At 36.2% G+C, this 15,559-nt stretch overlaps 1 protein-coding gene across 1 annotated transcript; it reads right to left on the bottom strand.

The window, feature by feature from the left end:
* Positions 1-14,826: 14,826 nt before the first annotated feature.
* On the bottom strand, positions 14,827-15,537 carry LOC139732738 (uncharacterized). Its single transcript, XM_071643589.1, has one exon. It carries the CDS (start codon positions 15,535-15,537, stop codon positions 14,827-14,829), a length of 711 nt encoding a protein of 236 aa, XP_071499690.1.
* Between the last annotated feature and the right edge of the window lie 22 nt (positions 15,538-15,559).

Below are 15,559 nucleotides of genomic sequence, written 5' to 3'. Positions count from 1 at the left end.
TGGCGCAGGACAAATATTCGGTATACTTGTTCTGGATTTGATGATGTTGGTGCCAAAATTGCTATCACGGAAAATTCCACATTACAAGATGAGTTCTCAAAGCTCTATGACAAAACCACTACAGTGATTTCAGCAGATGATATCTCAAGTTAAATGTATGGAATGACCTGATAAATAGGGTTTCATGTTATATCGGCCACGTGTTGGCAATGTCGAAAGTCATCAAATTTCTTCTCACAAATGACTTCAAGTCTCTCTCAATGGCACTCTTTGGTATGCCATCATCATCGAAATAGGTGATCCTTACAGAAAGTTCACCCGGTAGTTCGCTGGACTGCAATATACCTGAATTTGTTATGAACATGATGAATGTTGTTCCCAGCACAGAGAGATGTCTCTGGTTAACTGCTAGATGCATTCGACACTGATGACTCACAATGCTAATGCTGCTGGTCGTAGGGAGTGTTGTTCATCATAGAGCTCTAATTGCATTAATTTGAATTGAATTGATTTGATTTATTGGTTCCTGTATTATTATTGCACATGCATACCCATGTACATGTATACATACAGCGGTGTTGGCATACATATTCTTAGACATGTATCAGAACAACGTTTGCAATTTTACATGCGTTCGGAGAAATAGAACAAAGGCACTGCTATACACGGTAGATTATTAGCATGACATCGTCACTATTGTTTCTTTAAATCAGGTGAAAAAAAAAACCCAACAAAAACTGAAGACATTCTGTACCTGGCCGCCTTCACCTATTTCTATTCATGTCTACAAAAAAAAATTAAACTGTACAGTTATCAAAATTTAATAACGAATAACGAATAACGAAAAAAAAAAAACACCGAATAATCACCCTATCGAACAAATTCATGCAATTCAATTCAATTCAGTTCAAGTCAAGTTAATTCACTTCACTTTAATTCAATTCAAATCTTATTTTACTTTTCGAAAAGAGCATAGACATTTCACTTTCTTAGGTAACAGAGAATAAGTTTTTATAAGCCAAACAAAGTAAACTGAGAAGGGTGTAAAAAATACCTCTGTTTCGTCTCCATGTTTTAGGGCATTTGTCTACAACGAATCAGTCCTGGTGTGATATTATGACCAGCGAATATTCTGTTTGCCACTGCCACAACGGACAGGGAGCAATGAAGTGTACAACAGGTGAGCACGGCTTTCTGAAACATTGAGTTTACTTATCTGCTCAGAAAGTGCCAAAAGTAGATTTCCGCGTAAGAGCCAGAATTCCGATGGCTGTTCAGTTGCGTGTAGTTGTTCATAAGATCAGGGTGTAAGAAGGATTGCTTGTCTCTAACCCCCTCCCCCCCCCCCCCACGAAAAAAGAAACAAAGAAAAAAGATCATCTACAAATCATCATAGAATAGCAGTAAGTGTATACAATAATCTTTGAAAAAAGTTATGTTTGGACTATCACACCGGATATGTAATATTAATAGGAGGAACCTGTATGTATTGATTATCACAATGTTACCAAACTTTCTCACGATCTATTATACGGAAACAAAAAAAGAAGTAAACACCAATCCGTGAAAACGTTGTTTTCCTCATTTCTTCTTGTTCCTGCTCGAAGAAAAACTAAAATTGCAAGTTAATATAATCCCTTATGAATATTTGCTAACAATTTCTCTTACATTCAATCTCTGTAAAACAATAATCGAGAATGATACACGTGCTACAGTTATTGACGTATATCTCTTTGAAGCATTGTATTTATTCATTCAGAAAAAATGGGGAAATTGATAATCGTACGAAGAGTAAGTTGATGTCCCACGCAGTCTGAATTCTATGTTAAAGATTTGTGCTATGAAACTTACAAGTTTATTTGCGTGTTGATTTATAACTTATTAAGCAGAGGATGAAGCTGGATCAATGTCCCTGTAATTTTGGCAGATCAGCTGGAAACTTTACGAAATTGTGTCATATAAAGCTTAGAAAGTGTTATTAAACGAAAATATTTACATCATTTTCCCCTTCGTATGAAAAAAAGAATAAAAGAGACAGTTTATCAAAAAGCGTACTATCATTTCATTTCCCCCGTCTTTTTCCCTCCATCTTTCTACTTTATAATTCAACCTATAATTTTTGCTACCTATGGTTTTGCAATTTCATGTGGAACGATGTTTGTTATTACTGCCCCCTTTGAAAAGCAGTTCTACAAAACTGAACAGGCTAACCCTGCGGTACAAAATAAAAAGAGCAAGATAAATAGTAATCAATGTTCCTCTCTTCAGAGTAACATGTAACTGCACGTTTGATGAAAAAGAAATGACGAATCAAATAACTCGCTTTTTTCTCTTCATTCACTTCAATCCAAGAACCGATAAGACACAACGACAAACACTGTTTTTCTAATTGACGTAGAATTCTCGGCAGCGAGTGCCGAGAAGTTCTGTAGATATAGACGTCATTAGCGCGGGGAATCAGGGTCCTCTGAAGAATTCAGTTCCAAAAGTAAATTCATCTATGAGAGAAGATATGATTACTTACATACAGTATGTTAAAAGGATCAACACTACCCATGTCCATGGGTCACCGAAAATAGACGTGATGTGAGACCTGCAGAACTAATCCCGGGTATTAAAATCAGATAACATTAATATATCACTCATATTATATGCCATTACATCAAAACTGCTTTTCTGAAGACATGAAAAAGCATTAAACACTGAAAAGCATGGCATAATGGATGAGATGTAACGCTGTAATGAAACACGAGTTTTAGTACACCATTTCAGCACTTTTGTTTTTGCAGGCACACTAGGTTGTTATCAATACAGAACGTTTGGATTACGTGAATACTTTTCAATATTCTTGTAACCAATTAAATAGTGTAATACCGATTATGATGATGCGGCTAGTCTTAAAATACACTCTTTTGCCCTCTTACTACTGATACTTGATAAAAGAAGCACTCTATTTCCTTTTATCCTCACAAGATTTCTATCACAGCCTAATTATCTGCGCGAATCATAGTGCAACGATCAATTGCTCTGAGGACGAAATCATTGAAGTTCTTTGGGCAAACTATGGCCTTGCTGACGACCTAGCCTGCCCAACAATCAACAAGATGTGCACTCAATTGGATGCCTTGTACAAGTCGCAAGATGAATGCCAAGACCAAAACTCTTGTGTCCTGGAGGTACTTTACGGGTCTTCGGAAGAAGATCCATGTCAAAATGCCTACAAGTACCTTGAGGTCGTGTACTATTGTGTATACACTAGGGATTAACGGGTCAATATCACAGTTTGTGTCATCTTATTCCGAGCATGCTTTTGAATATGTTTGGGGAAAATTGCTTGACAGAGGTGACATTAATACTGAATTTCTGACCAGGACATTACCCCATTAAGGCCCCAGTCACACAATGCTCTGCGTCCGGCGTTACGTCCAAAAAAGTCAATTTTTCTGCGGACTTCCGCGGATCCCTTGCCGTCACCAGAAATTTTTACCAAACATACGGGGAAGTCGGAGCGGTGGAGAGGCAGAACCGCATGGTCAAATTATGAAATTTCTCCCACAAATGGTCATTTTAGGTGGCACCCATATACTCATGACATCGGTTGACCCTTGGTGCTGAACTTTTTTTCTTGCACTCTTTGAATGTATATTTTTACGAAAAAGGCAATATTTTGGGTAGGGATATGGGATGGCAGCATTTTATTCACTTTTCTGGCCGGGGAAGGTGTGGGACAGCGATAAACTATATATAAAATGAGAACGAATTTAGTACTTCTCTATAGTTTTACCCACTTTAGGCTCCATGGAATGTGTATTACATTTTTATATAAAAATATATTGTACCTGGGTGTGGGAGGGGTGTTTGAAAGTCTTGATGTCTTTTTTTTTCTGGAAATATAATAAGCATTGCTTTATTATAAAAATCTGCTTAACATAACGCAATAAGTCATGAATATCGCTGCACAACGACAGCGTATATAACCACAATTTATCTATTCCATGACTGTAAGTAACATTTTCTTACTCTAATGTTTAACTTATCGATTTATATTGTATTTTATTTGTGGTATAATTATGTTATGTATTCTTTACATTTATGACGTTTATTCATATTTGAGTTGCACAAATGTAATTTAAGCTTCAAGTTCAAAATTTTATATATCTTTTATTACTGTAAAGCAAATTAAAGGATTACGAATTTTTTTTCACAACTTGTACGTAATTCAATTTCAGTTTTCCCCAGTGTACAATGTAAGACAGTCCAATATGTGATAACCTTGCTGTCATAATACACTGACTTAGCAGGGATCGTCACAGAAAACCATATTGTCCATAATTATTTATAACAATCTGTAACTATCCGTAACTATCCGAAAATATCCGCAACTCTCCGCAAGTGTTCAGAACTATTATGTGCCAATTCGTAAGAATATCGGCAAGTGGACGCAAGTATTCGCATCAGACCGTATTTGTCCGTATCGCATTTTCCCCCGTATGTTTTGTGCAAATTTTCTGGTGACGGCAAAGGATCCGCGGGAGTCCGCAGAAAAAAAAAAATGACTATTTTGGACGTAACGCAGGACGCAGAGCATTGTGTGACTGGGCCTGATGCCTCAGTCACACAGTGCTTTACGATGGGTTACGTCCGCCGCGGATCGATACGGATGAGTGGACGCATGGGGACGCAGCGTGGACGCAGGCATCCGCAGGGACGTATGTAGACGTAACTGTCCGTAACTCATCCGTAAAACAACGCAAAATGACGGCGCCAAGCCTGCGAAATTTTGAAATGTTCAAAATTTCGCAGAGGGACTCCACGGATGCAAACTTACGCAAGTAACCGTAACCAAACGTAACTATCCGTAACTGAACGTAAAAAATGACTTTTTTGGACGTAACGCCGGACGCAGAGCATTATATGACTGGGGCCTTAGGTACACAATACATCCATTTCCCTTGTTCAACCATTGCGTAATACAATGACTTATTTATGTCATTAAAATGTTTCATTCATGATAGTATGATTCCGTCGATAAACGATGCTTTATTTTATTAGTGTCTGTCCCATAATGACAAATTTTGCAAATGAGGACAAGTGCTTACTAAATGTCTTGACAAAAAGCTGCAAGTGTTGATTTTAGCTGTATTTTTGGTTGACAAGCTTATATAGATTATGTAATAGATTACTGTATATCATTAAAGGTGTGTTGCTTCATATTCATCCATGTGTTCCCGTTGAAGCAGAAAACAATGAATGAAATCATCAAGCTATAAAGTAGCTACCACAATCCTGTCGTTTTCACGTGTGTATCAGGGTATAAGTTATCATTAACTATGCCATTGTTCTAACTCTTGGTGTTTTGAGCCCTGAGGAATATGCTATTTCTGTAATTTTATAATTTAGTTCAGTAATTGTCTATTGGTCTATTAAAGACTATTCAAGATATCACGAGATGGAGAGAAAACTAGTTTTACTAGTTATTTGTTAGTGTGTGTTTTTCATAGCAGTGAGATATTCAGTGGAGCGACGTAGTCTCAGATGAACAGTCGTCGAAATAAATATAGTTATTTGGTGCACCAATCTCTTCGGTTCAATTAGTCCTGTAGTCCTGTATTCCATTTTCCATACAATGTAAAAAAGTGTGGGCACAACTCTATGAAATATTTCATTTTCTCAAGACACAATGAGTGTGCCACTAGTCATCTTCTAATAGCTAGTGGCACATACAATTATTGTCTATGACTTATCGTTTCTTAAACTTGTTCTGTCGTATCATTTTGTAGCAAATCATATTGGCTGTTTCCTTGTTGATTCAATCTGAAAATGTATAAATGGAAAGACGTGTTGAAAATAAAAGTAGCTAGTATTTTCCTCTGCTCTATAAGTAATTACTGAATGCAAATAATGTTCACTTTTACTGTAATAAGCACTGAACTGCTGAAGAACTGCTGCTCTGTCTTAAATGCTTGAGTAACAAGACGTGTATTTGAAATTCGCCTTATGTTACACATTAACATGTCCAATAAGTTCGGATGGTCTACTGCAAAATTGTTTACATACATTTTGTATCATGCGATTTGACTAATTTATGTTAATGTCATCTAATCGGAGACGAAGACCAAGTGTTAGGTGCAATACATACATGTATGTATGTATATATATATATATATATATATATATATATATATACATATATATATATATATACATATATATATACACATATATATACTAGGTGTTTCAAAAAACATTTCCCACTTTTGATCATTAACAGCGCAAAAACTATTCATTTGATAAAACTGTCATTGATATGAGTAATAGCTGAAGAGTGTACAATTTTGTTGAAGGCAATTTGGATGCGAAAGCATGAATCAATTTCATGAAATCTAAGATTGATTTTGAAGTAAGGTTTCAGATTTTGGTCAAATTTTAGCCCTCTGTGCAAAAATGAACTTTACACAGGAACCAATGATGTGTCTGTGAGTGTGTGCTGACAATGGCCCTGAGCAATGGACATGCCTGAACCACCTGTTCACGAGGCGTCAGTCTCGCGCTCCCAGGCACATGAATGCTTAATCAATAATTCATGTGGATTGCCCTGGGCACTGCTAGTCTGAATTCATGCACGGTAAAGGGTAAAACATATGCACATGGAAAACGTAAGCACATGTTTCCATGTGCTTGCAAACACCAAATTTCATTCCAGTTGACAATCATTTTCAAATTTTGCTTTACATATCACTGAATCTGGGATATAAATAAGCATAACTGATCTAGAGTTCTTCATTTTAATACAACTGTCTACTAATCTGACAAATTTGTCGCTTTTTAATAAAAAGAGATCATTTTTGGTAAAGAGTTCAGCAGCATTTTTCACTGGGGCAATTTGTTTCACAGAAGATTTATTCAAGGCTCCATATACACAAGTGTATGCTCTATATTGATTTTCTTTGCTTCCTGTCACCATGTTTACGACAGAACAGAAGGTATTCATTGTAATTTCGTTTTTCAGAAGTAGGGAGAGCACTGTCGCCACTCAACGACAGTATCGGCAGGCGTTTGACTTTACACAGATACTGCCATAGGCTGAATAAAAACTAGTTGTGATAGTGGAATTTCTCATGAATAAATAATGAAGCATTCAAACCCTGGCCATTGTTCAGGACCATTGTCAGGGTGTTAACCACACACTCCCACACACACACCCATTGACCCCTGTGCAAAGTGAACGTTTTGTACAGAGGGTTGAAAATAGAGCAAAATCTGAAACCTAACCGTGAAATTAATCATGGATTTCATGAAACTGATTTATGCTTTCATATTTAAACTACCTTCAACAAAATTGTACACTATTCAGCTATAAGTCATATCAATGACAATGTTATCTGATTTATAGTTTAGGAATTATTAAGAATCAAAAGTGGGAAATGTTTTTTGAAACACCTAGTACATATATATATATACTTATTATTATTAGGTAGATCTATATACATTTATATATATATATATATATATATATATATATATATATATGTGTGTGTGTGTGTGTGTATGTGTGTTTGTGTGTTTGTGTACCAAGTGATTTTAAGTGTTGTTTATTCTTAACCCGAGGCCTTGGGTAAAAAGGTCCACGGTGTGAAAAAAAATGAATTTTACTCAGTCAATAGAACGGTTTGTCTGATTCAATCAGAAATATGTGGCAACGAGAAATACACCAAAGAATAATTTCCAAACCCCTTCAGGTTAAGAATGACATACTTGCAAAGTTAAAGGGGTCGTCTTTAAAGGCAGAATTTACCATTTGCAGATGAAATAAAAACCCAGCTTAAGTGCTTTAAAATAGTTCAGAAATTTGAGATCTGAATAGATACAACCACTGTAAAAATTTGAATCCGTATAATCAATAAAATTATTGTTAAATCGACAAAATATGAACAATAGTAATAATAAAATTGTTGCTAGACTAAATCGTCTAAAGTTATGATTTAATAACGAAAATTCTGATATCTCCTCATATTTTAGGCTTTATTGCTAAAATTCTACATGGTAGGATGCTCTTTGATACAACAGACCTACACATACGTGTAGGTGTAGATGTGATATCTTGAACATTCTTAAAATTACTGTTCCCAAAGGTAAACATGACCTTTAATACCCCCATTTTCCCGTAAAGATCCATCCAAACCTTTATCAGAAGTATGAACAATGTAAAAGATACAGAAAAATGACTTGATGTAAATACATGATATGATCTACATGTATGTCTATATAGTAGTCTAACAATATCATACGGCTAAAGTGACTGCACAAAGAAAATAAGAAATTACAAAAAAAACTATCAAATAGAATTTAAAAGGATAAGCTATTACAGAAAAAAAGTAAATGATTTTAACCGAAGAAAAGGTAGTTGCATTTACACTGACTATACATAAGCAACAACAACAACAACAACAACAACAACAACAACAACAAAACGTCCTGGCAGTCAGTATATCTCTTTTTTTGGCCATCCATTAAGTGCAAATTATTTTCTATTCGGTGACTTAATGCAGACAAAGACTGAAATGAATGACTCACTTCAAATAGAAAAGTAATATCATTAAGTGGCACAGGAAAAAACATAGGAAAACTATAAAAAAACCCCAAAATATTCAGAGCAAAATGTAGTACGGATGATGACAGTTAATGAACTTACCCATTATGATAATAGAATGGGCCATTTGTAAAATTGGATGCCCAACTTGGAAGCTGCATGCTCTCACTTGAAAAGCTGGAGGTCTAATCGAGGCAAGCTGAGTGAATACTGTGCACCAATTCATGTGCCGATCAACGAAAAGTCGGTTACGCTAAGCAATTTTGAATGCCGATTGGCATGTTAGTTATCCCATTAGCTATCCCATCCGAGAAATTGAAATACCCATCCATACTGCTGCATGCTTTAACTGCAAAACGGGAAACCTATATCAAAGTTTTCTTTGTGTAATATTTTTCTAATCATGTCATATGGTGTCACCATGTTTGAATGTGATTGGATAATCTATCAACCAATCCTTTCCATTCCCACTCCTATATCATGTATAATACTCCTGAATGGCCTTTGTGGCCTGTTGGCATGCATTCAAGTTTATCAAGTGATCTGTTACATCATAATGATTTTTTTCTTTGAAATTCAGAATGAGAAAAAACACGTGATTTTAATTTCGAGTATGGAGGCGTTTTGTTCTGTTGTTAGTTTCTTATTCGATTCCTCCTTTAAAGCATTATTTACAGATGAAACAAAAACCCAGTATTAGTGCTGAAATAATGCTTTTAGAATGTGAGTCAGGAATAGAAACAACCAATGTAAAAATTTGAATCAGTATAATCAATGTTAAGGATTGTTAAATATACAAAATGCGAACAATAAGTATAACAAAAAATGTGTCAAGATTAAATCGCCCAAAGTTATTGCTTTGATACTGAGAAGAATTGCGATATCTTCTTGTATTTTGGCTTTATTGTAAACTTTTTATACGGTAGGATGTTTTGATATACAGCTAACCTACATATATGCATGAATGCGATATCTTGAACACATTTTAAATCATTCTCCCAAGGTAAACAGTACCTTAAAATCATGATGACGACACTGTTGAGTTACATGTGTGCTTTTACAATTTAATCAACTCCACATATTACTACAAAGACGCGTACCCCCCCCCCCCCCTCAAGGTCGACGGGAGTTTTCAGGGAATAATAAGGGCTTATATCTTTCACGCGGAAAAAACCCCTGACACGATGGAAATCGCGAGGTGAATGAATGTGTGTGTGTGTGTGTTCGTGTGTGTGTGTGTGTGTGTGTGTGTGTGTGTGTGTGTTCGTGTGTATAGGGGAATGCATTCTTAATAAAAAGTGTCAAGGATGTAATGCTTCTTTTTTTTCCACCCAGTGTGACTATGATCCTGCGATATTTACAGCGAGAGAAATTGATATTTATACCACTATATAGTTCGTAGATACTGTAGATTCCTCATGTGTTATTAATATCAAGGTGATACGCGTTTTAGGCAAATAAGCAATCTATTGTAATGGAATGCAAATTCTCTGTCAACAAACTAGGATTATAGCCTTCTCTCTCTCTCTCTCTCTCTCTCTGTCTGTCAATTGTCCAACCAAGCAAGGAAAAATTGCATAATTACACAGCTTTTCTTTTTTTTTTTCACAGCGGCGCACAACGCCATAAGCGGAACACGTCATGGAAAAATTGTGTGTCAAAACACGTGTAAAAGTAAACCCCAAAATACTCAGCCACTGCCCCTGTGAGATTCAAGAAGTTTGTAAAGGAACTCATGAATTGCACTGCTACATAATGGTAAGTTGTCATACTTCGACTGTATTATCATGCGTCATAACAGTTTCGTACATTTTGTTCTTTATCTATTTAAGGGTTAGTTTTTGTTGTGTTTCTTTCTGGCCAAATTAATGTTGTTGCCTCAATGGATTTGAGGTACGACAGACTAACAGCGGGTAACTGATCATCTTCCTGTATATAGAGTGTTAACAAGGACGGCGGCTGTGTTAAGTGTACAGTGTCGATGTAGGAGATATTTTGAGCTAGTTTCACGTGCAGCATATATATATCAAAACAACTGGAATTTCATAATAATGACTATATGGTACAGTGATATTGTATCTAATACCTCCCCTATGTGGTAACCTTGAGAAATTTCAACCACTATGACAAAAATCTGACTTGCTTTTATTTTGTGGCAAATATGAAAACGATTGGTCAACAATAACGACATATGTACTGGGGATATGAAGACAATTTTAGCCTGTTTTCTTTTGATTTCTTTGTATTGCATACGGTGAATAGTGCGACCAATGGGCGGCTTTGAAAAAGTGCAAAAAAGGAGGTCACATAGAGTTAAAGTTGCTCTACTAATGTCCCAAATATGACAATGATACATCAGAAAATGAAAAAAAAATTTCTAAAGAAGGCTGTGATTTCAGTATAATTCTCATGTTTTTCTTTACTCAGTATTTAATTTTTGTGGTAAATAGAGGCCTCTAAAGGGGATCCTGAGAAAGTTCAGATGTAGGGTCATTTAGAGTTTGAGTTGCCCTACCCATGTACCAGATATAACTCTGATAAATCGAATAATGATATGAAGATATGTGTGTATTCATGAGGGAGGGGGGGGGGGAGGTTGTAGGGTAAAAAAAATAGCTTGGGTTTTACAGGGTTTAAGTGATGATGCCGGAGAGGGCATCTCCTTTCAAGAGAGAGCTTTTGAGAGGGGTTGTAGAAGGACACATCCCTTATATACATATATATATATATATATATATATATATATATATATATATATATGTATGGATATATATATATATATATATATATATATATATATGGATATATATATGTATATATGTATATGGATATATATATATATATGTTATATATATATATATATATATATATATATATATATAATCTATATTTGTAGTATGATCAACTGACAAAACTAAACACCTTATTAAAGAACTATCAAAAAAATTTCATGAAAATTTGTATGGCTATCAAAATCATAGTTCCCCCATCTCCAGCCTTCCTTGTAAAAATCTTAATGAAAAATTCGAAGTACAAAAGATAAAAAGTGTGGACAATTTAATGCTCGAAGACGCGGCATTGAAAGTCGTGACGATGACCACCCGTTCGTTCTGTTGAAAATATTTCAAATCGTAATAGATAACAGATGTGTTATACACAGGCACAAATGTATGTTTGTATCGACCTTTTCTGTCGTTTGACAGGATGTTGATTATTCATTATTGCAGCACCCTCATAAACGTAACAAGGCACTCAGTTTCACGGCTATCACCATGGTTACAGTCGGCTCCCTAGGTGAGTATACAGCGTGATGTTATCCTAATTATGAGCTAATGCGATTTTCCACATCGCCTATTGCACGTCTAAAATACTGCGGATAAGATACAGTTGATAGAGAAGACGGAAAACGTCAGTAGTTACATTCAGACGGTGATCCTTAGCTTCAAAAATTAACTAACTTCGAGGATAAGATCGTAGTGAAGTTATGGGATACTAGGTATCGCACGGTCTCTTTCGTCACGAAATGACAATTTCGAGGCAATCTTTAAGTGACAATACTTAATCTAATGGAGTACATGCACTAACGTTACGAGACACTCATTTATATATACCGCTAAGAAAATAGATGATTTATTTTTGTTCTTTAATACAATTAACCACCAACCATTAAATATTCAGATGTTGCATTTTATTTTTATCATACTTATTATAAAAAATGAATAAATATTGTCTTTTTCAAGTAGAGTGATAATCAATGCTCTCAAACCATTTGGATAATTTCGGTAATACACTACTAAGAGTTCTTCGGAGCGATTGAAAATCAGAATTAGAACAGAATACATTGGAAGCATCTGCAAATAGAATATATTGCTGAGACATAGATGAGCTTGAAATATCATGTATATGCACTAAAAATATGGATGCCACAGGTAATAAATATTTCAGAGTTGACAGATTCATAATTGGACACAACTAGCTACTCGTGGGTTAGTTGGTGGTGCTGTGATGATAGTTAGATAGAAAATTCAAAGTTAAAGGGAAAAATGACTGTCGAAGTACTTTAAATAAATTTCATAATGTCTTAGACATGTTTGTAACACCTGAATGATGGTTACGGTAAGGATTCATCAAACCAGGTGCTTCTAACAAGACTGGAATTATTTCTCTTGTCTCATGTAAATCGAAACAACCTGCATGATTCAAGTCATCATTGTTCTTATTTTTCCTCTTCTTGTTGTTATCATTAATATTATTATTATCTTTATCATTATTATATAATACTACCATACTACTACGGCTACTACTTGATACTACTTCCACGACTACTAGTATACTATGCTGGCCTCGGATTTCTAGGTACCACTAGATCCTATCCAGTCAGCTAACCGCCGTACACACAATGTACAACAAGAAATAAAATTGCAGACAGTCGAGTCGAACGTTGCACTCTTGTCTTTATTGAATTATCCTTCTTGTTGTGCATGCGCAAGCCCAAGTGCGTGTGCGCATGTTTGTGATGAACGAACGAACGGTAAAACTGTGAGTGAAACAATGAATGATACACTGTATGAATATATCAAACATACATTTCTTGGATCACAATAAATTGAATGTATATGGCTATAATTCTCCATTAACACACAAAAAGGTTTGCTTCTTCTGAACAAACAATAGTACACTGTCTTGTACTGCATCATTATACATACACATTTTGTATCCATGCATGCATTCACTACACGTCATGAAATGGCAGCTTTGGAATGTCATTATCCATCCACCGTTACACTATAGCAATGTTAATTGTACACCTTGTACACTGTTGCAATATCCATTTTCTGTTGCACTATCAACAAGAAAAATATTGTTTAAAGGCTGTAATATACATGTAAAGACCCTATACCAAACTTACAGACTTGTGATCTTCCAAGCCTAGAAGCTTAACCCTTCTGGACGCATTCCGATTGCGATCCTGTCCCAAGCTGTGAAATAATACAGTAAGTTGCAAAGGATTGTATGGAAAACGCAAAATAACTTACATCACACATTATATGCCTACATGTGTGGCACTACGCTTGCCTTCGTACATCTAAGCAAGGTAAATTATACTTTCCCTAAAGCCAGAGCTGCTTAAGATGCCTTAATAACGTACACTTCATATCACCTAAAAATATAAAAATATTTCAGCCTGTACGCTACCATACATCAAACCACATACTTATTAATATAGTACGTAAAGCACGTATGTCAAAGCACAAAAACACAAAAGACAGTCTTTTATTCATCCTGACGTCCAAGTGCATTATTTAGGCTGAAACTGTCCACACAGCAAAATTATCACTAATCTTCATCGTTACTGGTGTCAAATCCAACCTACTATCTACTTTTGAATCTTCACCTGGAAGTCTTATTCAACAAACTGAGTTGCTTAACTGTATGAATCAAACTCTATCTTTACAGAAGTTGTGAATTAATTCTGAATGTATTACCACCATATAAATCAAGTTCTGAATACTGCTCTACACATCATATCAGCTCACGGCCAAGTGATAACACGAAGTCAATGCGAGTCTACGGCGCTACAACTACAGTAACTCTACACGCAACGTACAATGCACAGTGCGTAGCTGTCAATCCTACGCTATATCAATATGCACCGTACATAACCTACACTAGCGTTACTTACGCTAGACCGTCCATGAAATCCGGACACACAAAAGGCATTTAAATTCTCTTTTATCAAGAATTGTGAACAACAAAATAATCGTAAACTTACGCAGGACCATCAGAGGAAGAACTTCCACCCGGAATTCTGTGACTATCGTGAGATAATCTTACTCATTTTCTGCATTTTGGCTAGATTCACGAATGAGCAAACCGTCGGTTCGTGCGCCATCTTTCTAGCCCATTATGGAAGGCCGAAAATCACACTACTATATATTGCGCGCGCGCATACGTTTAACACACAATCACTGCTACATTTGATGCGCTAATACTAGTCTACGTATAAGAAGCCGAAATTGCAAAAACAATTCAGCGCGAACAGCACACTCCCCCCCAACGTCCGATGGACGTTAAAATTTTCAAAACTTAAAATGTTACCTAGGATGTCCACAACACATCCACTATTGATTAAATACAAATACACATAACTTAAGGTACACATTACATGCGAAATGTAAACTCTAAAACTAAACAATTGTCAACAAGTGGCCTTCAAACTGACCATGAATAGGCGTTTACTCCGCCTCAACCAACAAAATTAACTCCTGGATTGGCCTACAATAGGTTTTTCCAGTTGAAGGCAGACGGACTTGAACTTGATGGACTAAACCATCATCTCCAGTACCAACACTCTCAACGATCCCAAGAGGCCACTGGTTTCGTTTGACCTCCCTGTCTCTCAACAGGACTATGTCACTCTTCATGACATTCCTCTCCGTACTTGTCCATTTGCGCCTCTGCTGAAGGCTTTGCAAGTAGCGGAGTCTCCACTGTTTCCAAAACCTGTCAGCCAGGATTTGGACACGTTTCCACTGAGCAGTGTACATGTTACGCTTGCAATCCTCGACAAGCACCTCTTCTATGCTCCCATGTTTCTGAGTCAAGAGCACCGAAGGTGAGAGGAAAAATGTGTCCTCTAGATCAGAACTCAGTGGAACAAGAGGTCTAACATTCACGATGGCCATTGCTTCCATCATGAATGTGACCAAAGTCTCGTGAGTGAAACTATTCTCTTTAGCCTCGAGCAGAATGCCATTGAGAATTCTCTTGAACAGTCCTACCATTCTTTCCCAGGCTCCTCCCATGTGTAGGGCATGGGGTGGATTTAGCTTCCACTCTGTGTTGTTCCTCTCAAGAAAGGTGCGAAACACCTTGTCATTCAAGACTCCCACAAAATTTGATCCTCTATCGGACCAAAAGGTTTCCACTTTGCCTCGCACAGCCATGAATCGCCGCAGTGCATTGATA

The sequence above is a fragment of the Diadema antillarum genome, unplaced genomic scaffold (assembly GCF_040938485.1).
Source record: "Diadema antillarum isolate AM-2024a unplaced genomic scaffold, OU_Dant_1.0 seq00000445_RagTag, whole genome shotgun sequence".
NCBI lineage: Eukaryota > Metazoa > Echinodermata > Echinoidea > Diadematoida > Diadematidae > Diadema > Diadema antillarum.
This window is presented reverse-complemented; position numbering and strand designations above follow the sequence as displayed.